General features: G+C 48.0%; 1 protein-coding gene across 1 annotated transcript in view; it reads right to left on the bottom strand.

Annotated features, from left to right (window-relative positions):
- USP34 (ubiquitin specific peptidase 34) overlaps positions 1-4444 on the bottom strand; it is a 281740-nt gene extending 277296 nt beyond the window's left edge. Inside the window, exon 1 of the mRNA XM_024242030.3 lies at positions 3851-4444. Coding sequence (XP_024097798.2) covers positions 3851-3893 — 43 coding nt within the window. The 5' untranslated portion in view covers positions 3894-4444. The remainder of the gene's footprint in view (positions 1-3850) is intronic.
- Between the last annotated feature and the right edge of the window lie 10227 nt (positions 4445-14671).

Here is a 14671-nt window from a genome sequence, read left to right as displayed (position 1 = left end):
GGAGGCGGGTGCCTGTAGTCTCAGTTACTCAAGAGGCTGAGGCAGAAGAATCACTTCAACCCGGGAGGTGCAGGTTGCAGTTAGCTGACACAGCATTCCAGCCTGGGAGAAAGAGAGAGTTAGACTCCGTGTCAAAAAAAAAAAAAAAATTTATTACACTCTTGTTTGCCCAGGTAGCCTTCTCTAAGTGTGATCAGTGTTTGTTAATTTCACAAGAAACAGGGCTTTTGGTTTGTTTTTCAAAGACAGCGGTCTTGGCCCGGCACGGTGGCTCACACCTGTAATCCTAGCATTTTGGAAGGCCGAGGTGGGTGGATCACAAGGTAAGGAGTTCCAGACCAGCCCGGCCAATATGGTGAAACCCCGTTTCTACTAAAAATAAAAAAATTAGCCAGGCATGGTGACATGTGCCTGTAATCCCAGCCACTTGGGAGGCTGAGGCAGGAGAACTGCTGAACCCAGGGAGGCAGAGGTTGTAGTGAGCCGAAACCCTGCCACTGCACTCCAGCCTGGGTGACACAGCGAGATTCTGTCTCAAAAAAAAAAAAAAAAAAGCAGTCTTACTATTTTGTCCAGGCTGGTCTCGAACTCCCGGCCTCAAACAATCCTCTTGCCGAGGCAGGATTACAGGGGCGCACCACCACGTCTGACTGTTTTGTGAGGTTGGTTTAATACTAATTACGTATTTTTCAGCATGACCTGGAAACACACCACCAAAAAATATGCACAATTTTATTGCTTCTCTTAGCTGGCTAAACTGTTACAGGGTGTCATATTTAAAGATGAATTCTGAGCACATTATGGGAGGACTGTAACTTTGAATTTTTTTTTTTTTTTTTTTGAGATGGAGTCTTGCTCTGTCGCCTAGGCTGGAGTGCAGTGGCCTGATCTCGGCTCACTGCAACCTCCGCCTACTAGGGTTCAAGCAATTCTCCTGCCTCAGCCTCCCAAGTAGCTGGGACTACAGATGCCTACCACCACACCCGGCTAATTTGTGAATTTTTAGTAGAAACGGGGTTTCACCATATTGGCCAGGCTGGTCTTGAGCTCCTGACCTTGTGATCCGCCCACCTCGGCCTCCCAAAGTGTTGGGAATACAGGCGTGAGCTGTATTCAGAGTTGCCCGGCCAACTCTGAATTTCTAAATCAAGGTTGAACTGATGCTCATCTTTGTACAAGTTATAGGGGGGAAAAGGGCAGACTTTATAGGTAATTACTGCAAATGAGATCACAAGAAACACATATAATCTACTTCAACAAGTTTTATCAAGCTCCAACCACTCATGTTCATTATCATGCTCCATCATAGCCACGGATAAGTAAAGAACTACAGGAAAAAAAAAAACAACTTGTAATAGTGTGGTATAAACTACACATAAAATTGTTGAAGTAAAAAAAAATTCTTTTTGAGACAGAGTTTCGCTCTTGTTGCCCAGGCTGAGTGCAATGGCACGATCTCGGCTCACTGCAACCTCCGCCTCCCAGGATCAAGCAATTCTCCTGGTCAGCCTCCCCAGTAGCTGGGATTACAGGCATGTAGCCACCACACCCAGCTAATTTTGTATTTTTAGTAGAGACGGGGTTGCTCCATGTTAGTCAGGCTGGTCTTGAACTCCCAACCTCAGGTGATCCGCCAACCTCGGCCTCGCAAAGTGTTGGGATTACAGGCGTGAGCCACTGCTCCCGGCCGTAAATTTTTTTAAAAAGGAAGCATCACTGTGAGATTATTGTTTAAGAGTTAAATTTTTAAATTGAGCCTCAAAAGCAATATTAAGAAACTAAGTATTTTTAGAGTCCACTGGCTTACACACAAATAGAAAATCCTTACTTGTTCATTAAAACAGGTTTCTTAGAGGGTGCACATGGCCAAATTTTGTGAAGCTGGTTGAACTAACCGTATTTGCTTAAAGATAATAAAAGCTAAATTCTATTTAAATTCTCCACATTTCTAACACTCCATAAATGCATTGCATTTTTCAGTGCTTCTAACCAAAGTTCTAGGGGTTTTCCAGATAATCTTAAATAAGACCTTTCACTATGATCAAGATGCCACCTCTTTTCAAAAGATAAACCAACTTTACTTTCTTTAGATGTTTTGTTTAAAATTTTCCAAGTTTAAGATATTTTAAAATCAGCCACGCGCAGTGGCTCACAACTGTAATCCCAGCACTTTGGGAGGCCGAGGCAGGCGGATCACAAGGTCAGGAGTTCAAGACCAGCCTGACCAGCATGGTGAAACCCCGTCTCTACTAAAAATACAAAAATTAGCCGGGCATGGTGGAGGGAACCTGCATTCCCAGCTACTCGGGAGGCTGAGGCAGGAGAATCGCTTGAACCTGTGAGGCAGAGTTTGCAGTGAGCCAAGATCATGCCATTGCCCTCCAGCTTGGGCAACAAGAGCAAAACTGTCTCAAAAAAAGAAAAAAAAAGGTTTTTAAAATCACCAACAAAATTAAGTACTTGTTCCTCATATTACATTGCAAAATTATTAACTTTCCAAGTTGAGCATAACAATCATAATCACACGACTTGTATCTGAGATATAAAATAAAGTATTGAGGATTTATCATATCGTAAACTACCTGCGCCAGAAATAAAAGTATCTCAAAATACACACAAATAATCTTAAAATTCTAGGATAATTTAGGGTGACACAAATACCGGAACCTATAGTTGGAATATGTGCAAAAGCCTATTCCACCTATCAGGAAGTAAATACGGAGTTGAAATTAAGTTAGAACCCTTCCACTTTTATTATTGCCTTTGGTCATTAAAGTGACATTCAAACACAAATACCATGGTACATTTTATAAATCAACTGTTTTAGTTAATTGTATTACAAAATTAGATAGTCTGAAAGTCTGTGGAAATATCACAAACAGAATACAAATCCAAAACCCACATAAACTGTTCGTAAGTGAGCATTTTTTCAACAACCAACTTCTTGTAAATTGATCCCTTCATCTAATTCACCTCTGCCAACAAGGCCTTAAGGCCCAGAAGTAGTTGATTTGCAATATATCTTCTATAAGCTGAAATACCATCTTGCAAGGGTCGAGAATAAAATAAAAAGGCCAGAAAAGATCAACGTACCCTCTTTAATAATAAAAAGTAAAGTATCAGGTAAAAGGCCTTTCCCTCCAGGAGAGATAGGCCATAACTATCCCGGGATGGTATGTGTAGTACAGTGCTCTGCTTAACAGAAGGTACCATTAAAGCGGTGAATGCTACACTAAGAAACATCATTAACAAATTTATTTTAAAAATAGGTATGAAGGTTCCAATCATCACTATCACAGTTCGTTTTCAGCTATTTAATGTCTGGCTGAAGTGTTTAAGACACCCACACACCCGCAAGGGAGGGAAAAACCACCACCCTGCTCCCAGGGAGTTTAATGAAAATTAGCAGGTAAGAGAGGCCTCGGCAGCACGCTGGATATCAAAAGAGGGCGGCCGGAGGATTTGGACTGCGGAGGAAAGCCTCGTCCTCCGACCCCACCTCCCCGCACCTTCCCGGCAGGGCGAACGGGGCGAAGGCGGCGAGGGGTTCATTACTGCCTTCATTAATTGACACCTGTAATGAGGAAACTTTCCGAGAGCCCAGAGCGCCCAGGCCAGGCCCAGCCGGAGCTCCGCGGCGGCCGCGTCTCGGGCGCCCAGGTAACCTGGCCGGGTTGGGCCCGAGGCGCCGCGGCGGCCGCGCCACCGCGCACCTTCCCGGGGCGCTAGGCCCGCACGCCGCCCGGCCCAGCCGTCGCCTCCCGCAGGCCGTGGCAGCCCGGGGAGGCCAGAGAGCTGCGCGAGGACCCCAAACCGTGCACCCCAACGGGCCGCTACCGCGGCTACTTACTTTCATTTAACACCTCCACCAGGTCTGCGCAGTTCTCGCACATCGTTCGGCCGCCGCCCCCCCCCTCCCCCGCTTCGGATCACACTGACTGATCCCGACCGGCGGGGGGGAGGGGAGAGAGGCGGAGGAGGGGGCCGGCCGGCCGGCGGGGCGGGGAGGCGACGAGGGCGGGCGGCGGCGGGGACGGGGCGGGGAGCAAGAGATGGGGGGAGGGGGCCGGCGGTCCCCGCAGCGGGCGGGGGAGAGGAGGGGAGCGAGGGGAGGTGCGCAGGCCGGAGGGGCGCGGAGGCGCCGGCGGCGGGGAAGGGGGGAAGGACGGGGGGAGGGGAGGGGGGAGGGGGCGGGTGGGGAGAGAAGCAGCAGAGTCACTTCACCGACCAGACGCCGCGGCCACCGCCAACGCCGCCGCCATTTTAACAGAGCGCTCGGGCTGCGCTCGGCTCTTTCCGCCCGGGCTTAGGAGCGGACGAGAGGCGCCTCGCGCTCTCATTCCTCCGCCTCCCTCCCTTCCTCGCCTCTCCTCCGCCCCCACCTCTCCCTCCGCACACACGCCGCACGCTCCACACCCCGCCGTGGCCGGCTCGCCGCCCTCCCTTTCCTCTTCCGTCCGGCCTCCCCGCCCTCGGTCCACCCCCTCCGCGCGTTCGCCCACCCCGCCCAGCCCGGATCTCTGTCAGCGGCCGGAAGGGAAACGCGAAGCCAGCGCGGCCGCGGGGGGAGTCCGGGTGAGTAGGAGAAGATGGCGGAGGCAACGGACGGGTCGCGGTTGCGTGGCGTCGCCCACCACGACCCACTCCATGGGCTCCGAGGCCCGGGGAGCGCCGGGTCACTCGCGCCGTCCTGTCCCCCGCCCCTGGGCTTCGCCATTTTTCCCCAAGGCCCGGGTCGGGGAGTTGGTGGGGGTTTCTTTGGTGTCCCCCGCCTCTTCTGCGCTTAGGCTTTTGGGGTGCGGGAGGCAGGGAGTCAACTGGGGTGCCGGGCTGGGGCTACACCGTAGCCCTCTTTCGGGCGCAAGGGCCACTACCCACGGGGTCTGAGAGTGCATCAGCCCAGGGCCCGCCTTAACTGCATCGGTGATTATCGCTACCCTCCAATTTCTTGAAGGTCCTCCGTCCTGGAGCAGTAAGATCCTTGACGTAACTAGAAATGGCGGGGTAAAGAGTATTTGCCTGCCATCGCCTCGTTTTTACGGAAGAGGGCCCCTCACGATGTGCCCATCAACTCCACCTGAAATAGCAATATTGCTTCTCAGCGGAGAGCGAATAACAAGGATATTAAGATAAAGAACAGGTGAAGGGGGCAGTCAGCTGAAGCTTGTAAGGGAATTTTCCTCACGCCCGCACTTACCCCTTGCTTGCTAATTTTTGTGTCCAACGTGTTTACATAGACATGTGACTGCAAAGTGCGAAAGATCGTGTACATAATCTCTGAACGGTAACCAGTGTCTGTCAAGGACCTGTAGTCATTCTCTCGATAGCTTTTGTGGAGGTTATGGCACGCCCATCTCTCCATGCCGGAACCACCTGGTTCCAAATGCTTTGCCTTTCTGGTGCTTGGAGTTGATACTATAAACAGTCTGCCCAACCTGTTTTGTTTCCCACTAGCAGGTGATCCTTAGGATTGTAGATCTATTCTACCATCATCTTCCCTTCTTCCTTGTGTTTCTCACAGAATTGGGTTTTTGCAGACTTACTGTGGATCTTGAGGCAGACATTCATTGTCCACTCAACATACATTCCCACCTATCCCTTATTTCCCAGCCAACACAACCCCAGTTATTTTTTTTTTATTTGATTTTTTTTTTTTTTTGAGACAAAATCTCACTTTGTCGCCCAGGTTAGAGTGCAGTGGTGCGATCACAGTTCACTACAGCCTCCACTTTCTGGGCTCAAGAGATCCTCCCACCTCCCTAGTAGCTGGGACTACCAGGCGCTCTCCACCACACGTAGCTAATTGTTTTTTGTGTTTAGTAGGGACAGGGTCTTGCTATGTTATCCAGGCTGGTCTCAAACTCCTGGCCTCAATTGATCCTCCGGCCCAAAATGTTAGGATTACAGGTATGAGCCAACGTGCTGGTCTCACATTTTTTCAGGTAGCAGTTGAAACCAACCATCATGGTGATCTGGCTTCTCTAGGGCAGGCCATACATAATTGAGTTCCTCCTGATGAAAGGTAAGCAACAATCCTGAGCAACATAGTGGGAGCCCTGTGTCTACAAAAATTTAAAAATTGGTCGGGCGCGTTGGCTCACGCCTGAAATCCCAGCACTTTAGGGAGGCCGAGGTGAGCGAATCACCTGAGGTCGGGAGCTCTAGACCAGCGTGACCAACATAGAGAAAGCTCATCTCTACTAAAAGTTCAAAATTAGTCTGGCATGGTGGTGCATTCCTGCAATCCCAGCTACTCAGGAGGCTGAGGCAGGAGAATCGCTTGAACCCGGGAGGCAGGGGTTACAGTGAGCCGAGATCGCGCCATTGCACTCCAGCCTGGGACAAGAGTGAAACTCTGTCTTAGAAAAAAAAAAAAAAAAGGCCGGGCATGGTGGCTCACGCCTGTAATCCAGCACTTTGGGAGGCCGAGGCGGGCGGATCACGAAGTCAGGAGCTTGAGACCATCCTGGCTAACACGGTGAAACCCCGTCTCTATTAAAAAAAAAAACAAACAAAAAATTAGCCAGGCATGGTGGCGGGCGCCTGTAGTTCCAGCTACTTGGGAGGCTGAGGCAGGAGAATGGCGTGAACCCAGGGAGCGAAGCTTGCAGTGAGCTGAGATCGCACCACTGCACTCCAGCCTGGGCGACACAGCAAGACTACGTCTCAAAAAAAAAAAAAAAAAATTACCTGGTCGTGGTGGCTCACGACTATAATCACAGTACTTTGGGAGTCCAAGGCAGATGGATTGCTTGAGCCTAGGAGTTCTACATCAGCCTGGGCAACATGGCAAAACTCCATCTCCAGTACATAAGAAAATCAGTGGAGTATGGTGGTACATACCTGTAATCCCAGCTACTGGGGAGGCTGAGGTGGGAGGATCACTAGAGCCCAGGAGATGGAGATTGCAGTCTAGCCTGGGTGACAGAGTGAGACCCTCTCTGGAAAAAAAGAAAAGAAATGTAAGCAGAAATCTGCAGGATGGGTTCTTTGGGAAGAATTCCCCTTTCCTAATACAATAAGGGACAAATTCAGCTAACATACCGTTTAACCCTTTCTGTCTGAAACATGGTCTTGATACACAAAGTAATACCCATCTTGTAATTTTTTTTAACAATGAAACCTTTATCCCATTTGCGGTTTCATTGTTTAAAAAATTTGATTAAACAAGCCGGGCACGGTGGCTCAAGCCTGTAATCCCAACACTTTGGGAGTCTGAGGCAGGTGGATCACCTGAGGTCAGAGTTGAAGACCAGCCTGACCAACATGCTGAAACTCCATCTCTTCTAAAAATACAAAAAATTAGCCAGGGGTGTGGTGCTGGGCACTTGTAATCCCAGCTACTCGGGAGGCTGAGGCTGGAGAATTGCTTGAACCCAGGGGGTGGAAGTTGCAGTGAGCCAAGATTCTGCCATTGCACTCCAGCCTGGGCAACAAGAGCAAAAAAAATTCCATCTCGAAAAAAAAATGATAAAACAGAATCATAAAGTGTGGATCCCTGATGCATCTTTGAACAACAGTCTATGCCCAGAATGCTTATGTGAGAAAAATAAAATTTATTTTTCTTGGCTGGGCGTGGTGGCCTACACCTGTATTCCCAGAACTTTGAGAGGCCAAGGAGGGCACATCACTTGAGGTCGGGAGTTAGAGACCAGCCTGGCCAACGTAATGAAACGCATCTCTACTAAAAATACAAAAATTAGGCTAGGCGCAATGGCTCAATGCCTGTAATCCCAGCACTTTGGGAGGGGGAGGTGGGCAGATCACAAGGTCAGGAGTTCAAGACCAGCCTGGCCAACGTAGTGAAGCCTCGTCTCTACTAAAAATACAAAAATTAGCTGGGCTTGATGGTGCATGCCTGTAGTCCCAACTACTTGGGAGGTTGAGGCAAGAGAATCACTTGAACCTGGGAGGCAGAGGTTGCAGTGAGCTGCGGTTGCCACCGCACTCCAGCCTGGATGACAGAGCAAGACTCCTCAAAAAAGTTCTTTTTCTTTAAGCCATTCTTCAGATTTTCGTTACTTGTAACCAAACACATTTCTAACTGATACAGATACTCTCTTTTTTTTTTTTTTGAGTCTCGCTTTGTCGCCCAGGCTAGAGTGCAGTGGCGTGATCTCCGCTCGCTGCCAGCTCCACCTCCCAGGTTCACGCCATTCTCCTGCCTCAGCCTCCTGAGTAGCTGGGACTACAGGCGCCCGCCACCACGCCCGGCTAATTTTTTGTATTTTTAGTAGAGACGGGGTTTCACCATGTTAGCCAGGATGGTTTTGATCTCCTGACCTCGTGATCCGCCTGCCTCGGCCTGCCAAAGTGCTGGGATTACAGGCGTCAGCCACCGCTCCTGGCCTCTTTTTTTTTTTTTTTTGAGAGGGAGTCTGGCTCTGTTGGAGTCTCACTCTATCTTTGCCCAGGCTGGAGTGCAGTGGCCTGATCTCAGCTCACTGCAATCTCTGCCTCTCGGGTTCAAGCAATTCTCCTGCCTCAGCCCCCGAGTAGCTGGGAATACAGGCACATGTCACCATGCCCTGCTAATTTTTTTGTACTTTTAGTAGAGACGGGGTTTCACAGTGTAAATAGCCAGGATGGTCTCGATCTCCTGACCTTGTGATCCACCCGCCTCGGCCTCCTAAAGTGCTGGGATTACAGGCATAAGCCACGGCGCCCAGCCTTCAACTATCCCCTCTTATAAGGAAAGCAAAAGCTTTCCAGAAACCCCTACAGCTAACTTTACTTTAGGTCTCATTTACCCAAATTATTATTATTATTATTTTTATTTTTTTTTTGAGACGGAGTCTCACTCTGTCGCCTAGGCTGGAGTGCAGTGGTGCAATCTCAGCTCACTGCAACCTCTGCCTCCTGGATTTAAGCGATTCTCCTGCCTCAGCCTCCCCAGTAGCTGGGATTACAGGCGCACACCACCATGCCCGGCTAATTTTTGTATTTTTAATAGAGACGGGATTTCACCATGTTGGTCAGGCTGGTCTCAAACTTCTGACTTTGTGATCCGCCCACCTCGGCCTCCCGAAGTGCTGAGATTATGGGCATGAGCCAGGGAGCCCGGCCTCATTTACCCAAATTCTTATCACAAAGCCATCCTTAGCCTCAAGGAATGCCTGAAAATTCATACTCTGCTTTTTAGCCTCTATGGTAAAGGAAGCTGGCAGTGGGTGTTAACTGAGTTTATCTACAGTACATGCCAAAAGTGGTAAAGCTGTAAGATCATACAAGGAGAGGAAATACAGTGAAAAGAAAAGGACCAAAAACAGCTTTGAAGGAGTCTTTGTGAGCCAGGGTCTCTGTCACCTAGGCTGGAGTGCAGTGGCACCATCATGGCTCACTACAGCCTTCTTGACCACCTCTCACCTCCGCCTGGACTACAGATGTGCACCACCACTGTTTTTTGTAAATATGAGGACCGTGTTGCCCAGGCTGACCTCCCAAAATGCTGGGATTACATCCATGTGCTACGACCATGCCTTCTTTTTTTTTTTTAACCACTCAGACTGCATCCTGCCACACCACACCTGGCTATGAGAGACTCTTAATATCTAAAATCTGAGTAAAGGAAGAGAAGAGGTCTCACATTTACAGAATGTGGTTGGTTGGCCAGGCACACACCTGTAATCCCAGCAGTTTGGGAGAGCCAGGTGGGGGGATCACTTGACACTAGGTATTTGCGATCAGCGTAGGCAACATAGCAAGACTGTCTTTTTTTTTTTTTTTTTTTTTTTTTTGGAGACAAGAGTTTCACTCTGTCGCCCAGGCTGGAGTGAAGTGTTGCAATCTCGGCTCACTGTAACCTCCGCCTCCCAGGTTCAAGCGATTCTCCCGCCTCAGCCTCCCAAGGAGCTGGGATTATAGGCGCCCGCCACCACGCCTGGCTAATTTTTGTATTTTTAGTAGAGACAGGACTTATAGACTAGGGTAGATTCATTCCATCTGAAGGATCTTTTTCTATAACTAACACTGAGTGTAAGTTACTTAATCTTTATGTGCCTCGGTTTCCTTAACTATAAAATGGAGATTAATGATAGTACTTACGTCAGGATTGTTGTGAGGATTAAATGGGTTAATATAGATGAAGTGTGTAGAACAGTATCTGACTCATCATAAGCAAATAATTAATGTAAGCTACTATTTGGAGATTTTAAAAAATTGCCTCCTTGGAATTTCTGCTTTCTGATGGGTTATTCTCTCAAATTATTTGCCGTAATTCTTAAACTTTGATTGTCATGAGAATAACTTGGAGGGCCTTGTGTGTTTTTAAAAAAGAAAACGAGCATATTCTAGGCTGGGCACAGTGGCTCACGCCTGTAATCCCACCAGTTTGGGAGGCCGAGGTGAGCAAATCACTTGAGGTCAGGAGTTTGAGACTAGCATGGTCTACGTGGTGTAACCCCAGCTCTACTAAAAAAAATACAAACATTAGGCCGGGCGCAGTGACTCAAGCTTGTAATCCCAGCACTTTGGGAGGCCAAGGTAGGCGGATCACCTGAGGTCAGGAGTTCAAGACCAGCCTGGCCAACATGGCAAAACCCTGTCTCTACTAAAAATACAAAAATTAGCTTGAGTATGGTGGCACATGCCTGTAATCCCAGATACTCAGGAGGCTTAGGCAGGAGAATCGCTTGAACTCGGGAGGTGGAGGTTGCAGTGAGCCGAGATTGTGCCACTGCACTCCAGCCTGGGTGACAGAGTGAGACTCCGTTTCAAAAAAAAAAAAAAAAAAAAGGGTGGTGCGCATCCTGTGGCCTCAACTACTCGGGAGGCTGAAGCGTGAGAATCGCTTGAACCTGGGAGGTGAAGGTTGCAGTGAGCTGAGATCGCACCACTGCACTTCAGCCTGGGTAACAGAGTGAGACTGTGTCTCATAAAAAAAGCTTATTCTTTGCCTATTTCCCAAGGATTCTGACTGTGTAGGCCTGGTGCAAATCAACTATTTTTTTTTCTTTTTCTTTTTCTTTTTTTTGAGACGGAGTCTCGCTCTTGTCGCCCAGGCTGGAGTGCAGTGGCGCTATCTTGGCGCACTGCAAGCTCCGCCTCCACCTCCCGGGTTCAGGCCATTCTCCTGCCTCAGCCTCCCGAGTAGCTGGGACTACAGGCGCCTGCCACCACGCCCATCTAATTTTTTGTATTTTTTAGTAGAGACAGGGTTTTGCCATGTTGGCCAGGCTGGTCTTGAACTCCTGACCTCAGGTCTGGATGGTCTCGATCTCCTGACCTCGTGATCCGCCCGCCTCGGCCTCCCAAAGTGCTGGGATTAGAGGCGTGAGCCACCTCGCCTGGCCGCAAATCAACTATTTTCATAAGTGCTCTAGGTAATTCTAATGCAAATAGTCCTTGTCTGACCCAGGAGAAACACGATAGTCAAGTTTAATCCTATTTCCTCAAGTAATTTCTTCCTATGTTTGAAAGCAGAAGTCCGATTTCCCTTGAGATCTTTCTTTGGCTCAGAACATCCAGAGCTCTTTTACTTCTTCCTCATGTAAAATAGCTTCAGGTCTATATGTGATCCTGATTGAGAAATTAAGTCTTGTCTAGAGAATAAGCAGTATTTAATTAAAACATAATATCTCAAAGTATAGTCTGACAGCACAGAGTAGCATATTCTCTCTTGTTCTGGGCAACATACTTTAATGTAGCCACATAATAATATTTAGCCATTCTAAACTATAGTTAATTAAAATATTTAGGTCTTTTTCACATGTTTTGCTGGAAAGCCAAATCTTTCCCTATATTTGTGCAATTGTTCTTTTAACATACCTGCAGTATTTTGTAGTTGTTTATTATTGTAACTATTTTTCTCTTTATAAAAGTAAAACATGCTTATAGTAAAAACTACAGAAACAATGGCCAGACGCGGTGGCTCACGCCTGTAATCCCAGCACTTTGGGAGGCCGAGGCAGGCAGATCACGAGGTCAGGAGATCGAGACCATTCTAGTTAACAGGGTGAAACCCGTCTCTACTAAAAATACAAAAAATTAGCCGGGTGTGGTTGCGGGCGCCTGTAGTCCCAGCTGCTAGGAGGCTGAGGCAGGACAATGGTGTGAACCCGGGAGGCGGAGCTTGCAGTGAGCCGAGATCATGCCACTGCACTCCAGCCTGGGTGACAGAGTCTCAAAAAAAAAAAAAAAAAAAGCTACAGAAAAATATGAAGAAACTAAATATTGACCATTATCCCATTCCCAATCATAGTTTTTTTTTTTGAGATGGAGTCTCAAGTCTGTCTCCCAGGCTGCAGTACAATGGCTTGAACTCAGCTTACTGTAATCTCTGCCCCTCGGGTTCAAGCAATTCTCCTGCCTCAGCCTCCCAAGAGCTGGGATTACAGGCACGTGCCACCACACCGGGCTAATTTTTGTATTTTTAGTAGAGACAGGGTTTCACCATGTTGGCCAGGATTCTCTGTCTCATGTGTCCGTGTGAAGAGACCACCAAACAGGCTTTGTGTGAGCAACATGGCTCTTTATTTCAGCTGAGTGCAGGCGGGCTGAGTCCGAAAAAGGAGTCAGCAAAGGGTGGTGGGATTATCATTAGTTCTTACAGGTTGGGATAGGCGGTGGAGTTAAGTGCAATGTTTTGGGGGCAGGGGGTGGATCTCAGAAAGTACATTCTCAAGGGTGGGGAGATTATAAAGAATCTTCTTAAGGGTGGGGGAGATTACGAAGTACATTGATCAGTTAGGGTGGGGCAGAAACAAATCACAATGGTGGAATGTCATCAGTTAAGGCTGTTTTCACTTTTGTGGATCTTCAGTTGCTTCAGGCCATCTGGATGTATATGGCAGGTCACTGGGGATATGATGGCTTAACTTGGGCTCAGAGGCCTGACAGTCTCGATCTCTGACCTCATGATCCGCATGCCTCGACCTCCCAAAGTGCTGGGATTACAGGTGTGAGCCACCGGACCCTGCCTCTCTTTTTTTTCCCTATATCGCCCAGGCTGGAATGCAGTGGCTCGATCTTGGCTCACTGCAGCCTCTGCCTTCTAGGCTCAAGTGATTCTCCTTCTCAGCCTCCTGAGTAGCTGGGGTTGCAGGCGTGTGCCACCACACCCAGCTAGTTTTTTTTATTTTTGGTAGAGACGGAGTTTTACCATGTTGGCCAGGCTGGTCTCGAACTCCTGACCTCAGGTGATCCACCCACCTCAGCCTCCCAAAATGCTGGGATTACAGATGTGAGTTACCTCGCCCAGCTTCACAATACTTTCTTTAAACTGGACTCAGTTGAGAACTTAAATTGTTGCTTAAGCAACACCACAATAAACTTTCTAAAACAGACATCTCTGTGTACTGTTTTATTTACTCTCTTAGAACCAATTCTTAAAAATGGCCAGGCTTGGTGGCTCACGCCTGTAATCCCATCAGTTTGGGAGGCTGAGGAGGGCAGATCATGAGGTCAGGAGTTCGAGACCAGCCTGGCCAATATGGTGAAACCCCATCTCTACTAAAGATACAAAAATTAGTCTGGCGTGGTGTCACATGCCTGTAGTCCCAGCTACTTGGGAGGCTGAGGCAGGAGAATCGCTTGAACCTGGGAGGCTGAGGTTGCAGTGAGCTGAGATCGTGCCACTGCATTTCAGCCTGGGTGACAGAGCGAGACTCAGTCTCAAAAAAAAAAAAAAAAAAGGAATTGTTAGAATGACAGTCTTCACATGGATCCTTTGTGTCTTGGATATTTGGTCTCTCTTTTCTTTGTTGGCTTCTTTTCATCTCACTGACTTCCAAGCACTGAGGTGCCCAGGGCTCTGTGTCCAACAGAGTCTCATTAATTTCCTAGGTGATCACATCAAGTTCCATAGTTTGAAATACTGCCTAGTTAGTAAACTCATTTCTCCAATCAAGCTTCTCCACTGGATCTAAATGTTGACTTGAACTGTTCACTTATCTAATGACTATTTCAAACTTAACAGGTCCATATTTGAACTTTTGATTATCTCTGCCAAATCTGCTCCTTTCCCAACCTACCCCTTTTCAGTAAAGGGCAGCTTTAACCAGTTGCTTGGGTCAGAGATCTTTTCCTCACGTTCTGTTAACAATGCAAATCCTGTTGGCTCAGCTTTCAGACTATATCAAGAATCTGACCACTTTCACCCAGTGCAAGCCACAATCACTTCATCCCTGGATTACAAATTGCATAGTGTCATTTCTCTGGTCAAAACTTCAATGGCTTCTCTTTTTTTGTCTGTCTCTGAGATGGAGTCTTGCTTTGTCACCCAGGCTGGAGTGCAGTGGCACGATCTCAGCTTACTGCAACCTCCGCCTCCTAGGTTGAAGCGATTCTCCCGCCTCACCCTCCCTAGTAGCTGGGACTACAGGTGTGTGCCACCACACCCAGCTAATTTATGTATTTTTGGTAGAGACGGGGTTTTGCCATGTTGGCCAGGCTGGTCTTAAACTCCTGACCTCAGGTGATTCACCCACCTCAGCCTCCCAAAGTGCTGGGATCACAGGCATGAGCCACCGCACCCAGCCAGGCTTCTCTTTTTATTCAGAATAAAATGCATAGTCCTTGCTATGACCTTTAAATCCCTAAGTGATTTGACCTTCTATTACCTCTTTTCTTTTTTCTTTTCTTTTTCTTTTCTTTTTTTTTTTTTTTTTTTTTGAGATAGGGTTTCTCTCTATTACCCAGATTGGAGTGCAGTGGTGCAATCATAGCTTTATTA

This window comes from Pongo abelii, chromosome 12, assembly GCF_028885655.2.
Source record: "Pongo abelii isolate AG06213 chromosome 12, NHGRI_mPonAbe1-v2.0_pri, whole genome shotgun sequence".
NCBI classification, from domain to species: domain Eukaryota; kingdom Metazoa; phylum Chordata; class Mammalia; order Primates; family Hominidae; genus Pongo; species Pongo abelii.
The sequence above is the reverse complement of the archived record's forward strand: the minus strand, read 5'-3'. Positions and strand labels throughout refer to the sequence as shown.